Here is a 5,911-nt window from a genome sequence, read left to right as displayed (position 1 = left end):
ACTTACCAAAACCCAATCGTTTAATAGTTTAATTAGTTCCAATCGTTTAAATAGTTCAAATAGTTCACATAGATCAAATAGTTCTAATCGTTCAAATAGTTCACATAGATCAAATAGTTCCAATGGTTCAAACACTTCAAATAGATCGCATAGATCAAATAGTTCCAGTGGTTCAATAGTTCAAATAGTTCACATAGTTCAATAACTCCAGTGGTTCAATAGTTCATGTAGTTCAATAGCTCCAGTGGTTCAATAGTTCAAATCGTCCACATAGTTCAGATAGTTCCGGTGGTTCAATTAGTTCAATATAAACCATAGCATTCGTTTTAAGAAACTCGAAATCGTTTAGCACATATGAATCACCCAAAAACAATTGAAAACGGTAAAAGAGGGGACTATGTACTCACTTGAAGTGCAAAGTATCCTCGATCTAATGAACTTAACGAAGCTCAAGCAAACCAAGGAAATCAAGTAGCACCTAGTAATCGGATTTCTAAGTTAATAAATTGACACCTAAATCGGAAGATCGGGTAGAATGAGGTCTTGTAAACCAAATGAGTATTGGAACTCATGTGATATGGTTTAACCAAGCCTACATTCTAAATCGGAACCTATCCTAAGTGCTTACGACCCGTTACGACCCAATAAGGTAGCTTACGCTACTTTAATGTGTCGTTCGCGCAAAAGCGCGTTTGAGACGCCTAACTAGTCCAATGACAAGTATTATATGCCCTAACATGTTTAAATATGTTGCATAATCAGTTTAAGTAACAAAAATTAAGTTATATATGCTTAAAGTCAAATTATGCAAGAAAAGGCATTTTGGTCATTTTCCTAAGGCATATAAACTACCTATCATACAACTAATTAAACTAAGTGACCATAAGGTATAACCTCGGAAGGTTATTCCCTATACAACTATGGTCATAATATATGCTTGGTCGGATCCTAAAGATCGACCAAACGGGTCAGGTTCGAAAGTCTAAGCGGTGGTTTAGACCGCTTGACTTACGACCCTATACAAGCACTAGACTAAAAGTGACGAGTTAAACATGTTAAAACATGTTTAACTAAGTTAGAAAACAAGTTTGATATCAAAACAAAGTGTTTTGATACCCGAAAAATAGCTTCGATGCATAATACGTATAAATACGTATTTGACCGAAACTTTGACTCGTCACTTCGACTAATCAACGTGGTAATCAGTAGGTATAGTCACAAGGGACTATAACCATCGTGATTACGCTCACGTTGCAAAGTTCAAACGAACTTTGTGTTGACCAATTCATGGTCAAAGCAGAAAGTCAAACAGTGTTTGACTTTCATGCTTGAAAAGCATAAAAAGCATGAACGAAGTTACGAAGCTTACAAAAGGTCCAAGCAATGAAGATTCGAACTCAAAATTCTCAGGTATGAAGCTTCACAAGTGAGAGCTTCAACTTAGAGAAGAATTGAGATCAAATGGTGTGAAGAAATGTGAATGAGCAAGTGGGTATTTATAGAAAGTCTTGGGTTTATAGGATCTTGACATGTGTTTTTGCAAGAATCAAGACTCAAATCTCACCATACACTTGTGGAACATGGTTTTGTATACAATGGGAGCTCCAAAACTAGTTCATAGTATTGAGAAAGTTGCATAAAAGACCCCCAAGTTCAAGTTGGTTGCTGAAAACTGAAATTCTGTCAAAAGTAAGGGGTCGCGTGCCGCCACATCAAAACCCTATTGTTGTGGCGCGACGCCACCACTCCCCAGGTCTATAAACTTTCACAAAATGGCAAGAATGGCCCTGCAGCATGTTTAAGCCATTTTCGACGCGTTTAAACCCCATTAACCCATTTTCAAGGCTCTACAAGGATGTTAAAGCATAGGGAACTTGAAACATGCTTAAAATTATCTCGGATGTCGGTTTGTTTGGTCGTGCGGTCACGTTATTTGGTTAATTACGATGAAATACGGACGGACGCGAAAACGATCCAAATTACGCGACGAATGTATTTTTGCATTCCAATGACTAAAATAAAATATTTTAATGATTACAAAAATTTTTGGATGTCCGGATATGTTCATAACGTAAGATATGCGCGAAAATGCAAACTTATGCACTTTTTGACGCTTTTAGTCCCTGTTTGATCAAAAAGTTTATTTTCGCATACTGAACCCCTCAAAGCCTATTTCTAAGTTATGTAAAGGATATTTATGGTATGTTTAGCGTATGATCAAGTTCCGGAATGTTCGTTACTATACAAATCGGCATAGTTTCGCAGTTTGACACAAATAGTCCCTACGATCGAATAATCTTGTTTTCGACACACCAAACCCTCCAAAACTTATTTCTAAGTTATGTAAAGGTTATTTAAGGTATGTTAAGCCTATGTCACTATTCCGGAGTGTTTGTCGCGTTAAACTGATTATGTTTACGTATCAGTTCGCGTATAACTTTCCAGAAAGCGATTTAAAGCTCGAAATTGTGCAAGAATTGATGTGTGCAAATGATACACGTATTTATACAAATCCCAAGTATGAAACACAAGATTTCATTGGTTTTGTATTTGTATGATGGTCGTAGAGGCACAGATGTCACACTCTGATCCATTAAACCCCTGTTTTACATTAAACCCTTGTTCGATTAAACCCCTGTTTCAATAACCCTTGTTTAGTTGTTCGATTAAACCCCATGTGTTACATACACAGTGATTCCCCTGTCCCCTGTTTCAATAACCCTTGTTCAGTTGTTTGATTATACCTGACATGTGGGTCAACACTTCTTTGATCGTTGAGGAGATCGACATTTTGTATGAGTTGTAGTGTGGTCGAATAAGCTGTCGCCGCCGGTTGGAAGGTCGCCTGAGCTGAGATCGTCGGTGGAAGGTTTTGGGAATGGGGGGGAATACTTAGGGGGTAAGATGTTTACTTAAGTTATTATATAGGGTGTTTTCTTGAGTAAGCTATAAATAACAAGTGGAAAAGACAATAATACCCTTTGACCGTTAATAAGTTAACTTGACTTTAAACAGCTTTTAACAACAGGGGGTAATATTGCATAGTTTCTCATTAGTTGGGGGGGTTAGACAGCAAAATTTCCCTGGAAGGGGTCAGAATGCCAATCACATATAACCCAAGGGGTAAAATTGCAGTTTACTCTAGTTTTTTAATAATAAGGGCATTATGGTCATTTCATACCAACTTAACTGAAAAAACCAACCCTCATTCACGTCAGGGACTATCCGACAACAAAATTGCAAAAGTTAAGGACTATAGGTATAATTTTAAAAAAGTTAGACTAAAGATGAAAATAAAGCAAAACACAGAGACTATCGAGACACTTTTCTCCTCTAAATACTTCCTTAAGTTTCTACTCACGTCAGTTCACAAATTAACCCAAACCATAGACATGCAATTGCAATTATTACAAATGACTACTTTTGTACATCCACACAAAATTACCAACTATTTGACGTTACATCAAGCATTCAACCCAAATCGGTCTATCATGCAATCATCTTGGCACAAATGGTAACACACCAAAACTCCAAAGCTATAAAATAAAAAACTTCCAAAGGCCACTAGATTAATAGCCCACCAAAGACAAGAAACATCATCACTCAACTTATAAAAGGCTTTGGTCTAATCTCAATCCCTTGAATCACAAGCCCACCCTTCCAATTCCTCCCTTTCACTTCTTTCATGCTCATTACCAGTTCACCTTCCCCTTTCTTCACAAGATACTCACCAAGCTCAATCTCCACCCACCCATCTTCTCTTTCTTTAGGCACTTTGTCATTTGAACTCACCGTAACCGGGCTTGGGCTTCGGGTCAAATTTGGGTTCGGCTCACGACCTCTTAATAACATTCCCATTCCTCTTCTTGGAACGACTGGGTAACGCCTTCTTTCTCCACCACCTTCGGGATCAATAAACACTGTATGGGTTTGGCTCTCGAGCCCATTTATCCCCATCGAAACCTCTGCGGGTTGGTTGTCAAACCCATGAGTTTCAGATGTTGATTTGAACACCATGAATGCTACATAAACTGTGTTTGGTGATAGCATTGAAGTGCAAATCCTCCCATGGACTTCAAGCCAACAAACACTTATGAGCTCCGCCACCTCTTTAAACCTGAAATTTGCAACCAAGATCTTAACTTGTTTTAATCATTTACGCGATGACGAACTAGAATAAGAGAAGGAAAGATTACCGTGACTCGGGCAATGAGATCCATCTCCAGTACCTTGGAGTATCACCCCAAACGATTGATAGATCCCTTGCAGCCAGCATGTAGCATTTCTTACCAGTGTGTTTGTCCAGATTGAAGCTCTGCCAATTCCATCAATGGTGTCAGTTTCATAAAGAACACCAGATGATTATTCATGACAATTCAAACTTTAAAAGTCGAATGTATTACAAATATTATTATGTTATCATAATAAGTTAATAATCCAACTTGATAAATCAATTAAGTCAACATTGCTAAACTGGATCCCAACTTTCAAGTCATGATCATCAATCTGATAAAAAGTAAAAGACTCATACTTGGTATGGCTAATGAACGGAGGAAAAAACCCGAAACCCAAAACATTCGGACGGGCAATGAAACAAAAAGTGTATTAGGTGATGCCTGATTTGATTACCAATATAGCAATTAACTACGTTTTGGCTTTTATATTTCAAAGTTTCATTAGATAATAAATTATATATAAACCAAAATAGTAAGAAATGTATAGAAAATCACTAACGACTAACTTTAAACAAAGAGAAATTTACGAAAATTGTCATTTGACCAACGTTCTTTACGAAAATGTCACGTTCATGCGTCCTTTCAACATTTGAAGAGTCCATGAACGAGGAGGCGAGGAGCTGACACATGTCCTTTCAAATGTTGAAGAGTCCATCCCGACGCATCCCATGCCCTACCCGCCGTGCATCCCGACGCATCCCTTGCATCGGGACGCATCCCATAGGAGGAGTCCGTCCACGGAGACCTATGAACGTGACATTTTCGTAAAGAACGTTTGGTCAAATGATATTATCGTAAATTTCCCTTAAACAAAGTTACAAGTATATCCAAAAGTAGCCGACAAAAGTATCATCAGGCCGGACTGACTGGATTACCAATACCTTCCCACAAAAGCAACAAAAACACATCATACAGATTCACTCTTTTCCACAAACTAAAGAAACCCAATAATACTAACCTTATTTCCACCGTCGATGATGATGGGATGATCACACAGACGCAGATACAACTGCTTCTTGGACCGGAAGCTCAACGAACAACCACCGTCCTCCTCCGTAATCCTCCGGTACTCCGGTGGCAAGAAACTCTCCCACACGTCGTCCCATTCCGCCGCCGACCTAAAAAACGAGCAAACCAACGACAACCTGCACGCATCTCGAGGGCTTGTGAGCGACAAAGCCTTGGCCACAAACCCTTCTGGAATCGCCCCAAAGAAATCAACGGCATACCCACTTTCTTCATCCATTTTGGACCGCCGACTTCTCATATTTTTTTGCATCTTAGCTAGGTAGCTAGCTATTCAATGAAGCTGTTGCATTGCAGGTGTATATTTACGTGTCAGATAGCTTAGTGGTTAAGGCTTTTGGTGTTCAAATATAAGCGGTGGTGTTGACAGACACTTTTAACTTTTAAGAATAACAATAAATACTTATATAAAAGTTAGAGATGTAACAACACTCGCGCGTGTTGCGGCGTGGATATATTGCAAACGTTGAACAAATTAGTTAAAGCGTTATGTGATGCGCTAATTTTATGAAACCATGCGTTTCGACGTATCTGGTTGAAACTCAATGTAACATATAGCTGCATTGCGATTGGATCAAAACATAACGCAAATCGAATTTATACCGTACAATCATAACGTATTATATGCGACCCGACTAACTTGAATTTAC

At 38.6% G+C, this 5,911-nt stretch overlaps 1 protein-coding gene across 1 annotated transcript; it reads right to left on the bottom strand.

Moving 5' to 3' along the window:
- Positions 1-3,374: 3,374 nt before the first annotated feature.
- Positions 3,375-5,623, bottom strand: LOC110940723 (putative F-box protein PP2-B12). Its single transcript, XM_022182281.2, has 3 exons — positions 5,194-5,623; positions 4,197-4,315; positions 3,375-4,117 (listed from the first exon to the last, which is right to left on the bottom strand). The coding sequence occupies exons 1-3, from the start codon at positions 5,512-5,514 to the stop codon at positions 3,604-3,606; spliced, it is 954 nt and encodes a 317-aa protein (XP_022037973.1). The 5' UTR covers positions 5,515-5,623; the 3' UTR covers positions 3,375-3,603.
- Between the last annotated feature and the right edge of the window lie 288 nt (positions 5,624-5,911).

The sequence above is a fragment of the Helianthus annuus genome, chromosome 5 (assembly GCF_002127325.2).
Source record: "Helianthus annuus cultivar XRQ/B chromosome 5, HanXRQr2.0-SUNRISE, whole genome shotgun sequence".
NCBI lineage: Eukaryota > Viridiplantae > Streptophyta > Magnoliopsida > Asterales > Asteraceae > Helianthus > Helianthus annuus.
Note: the sequence above shows the minus strand (reverse complement) of the source record. Positions and strands in the feature narration are given on the sequence as shown.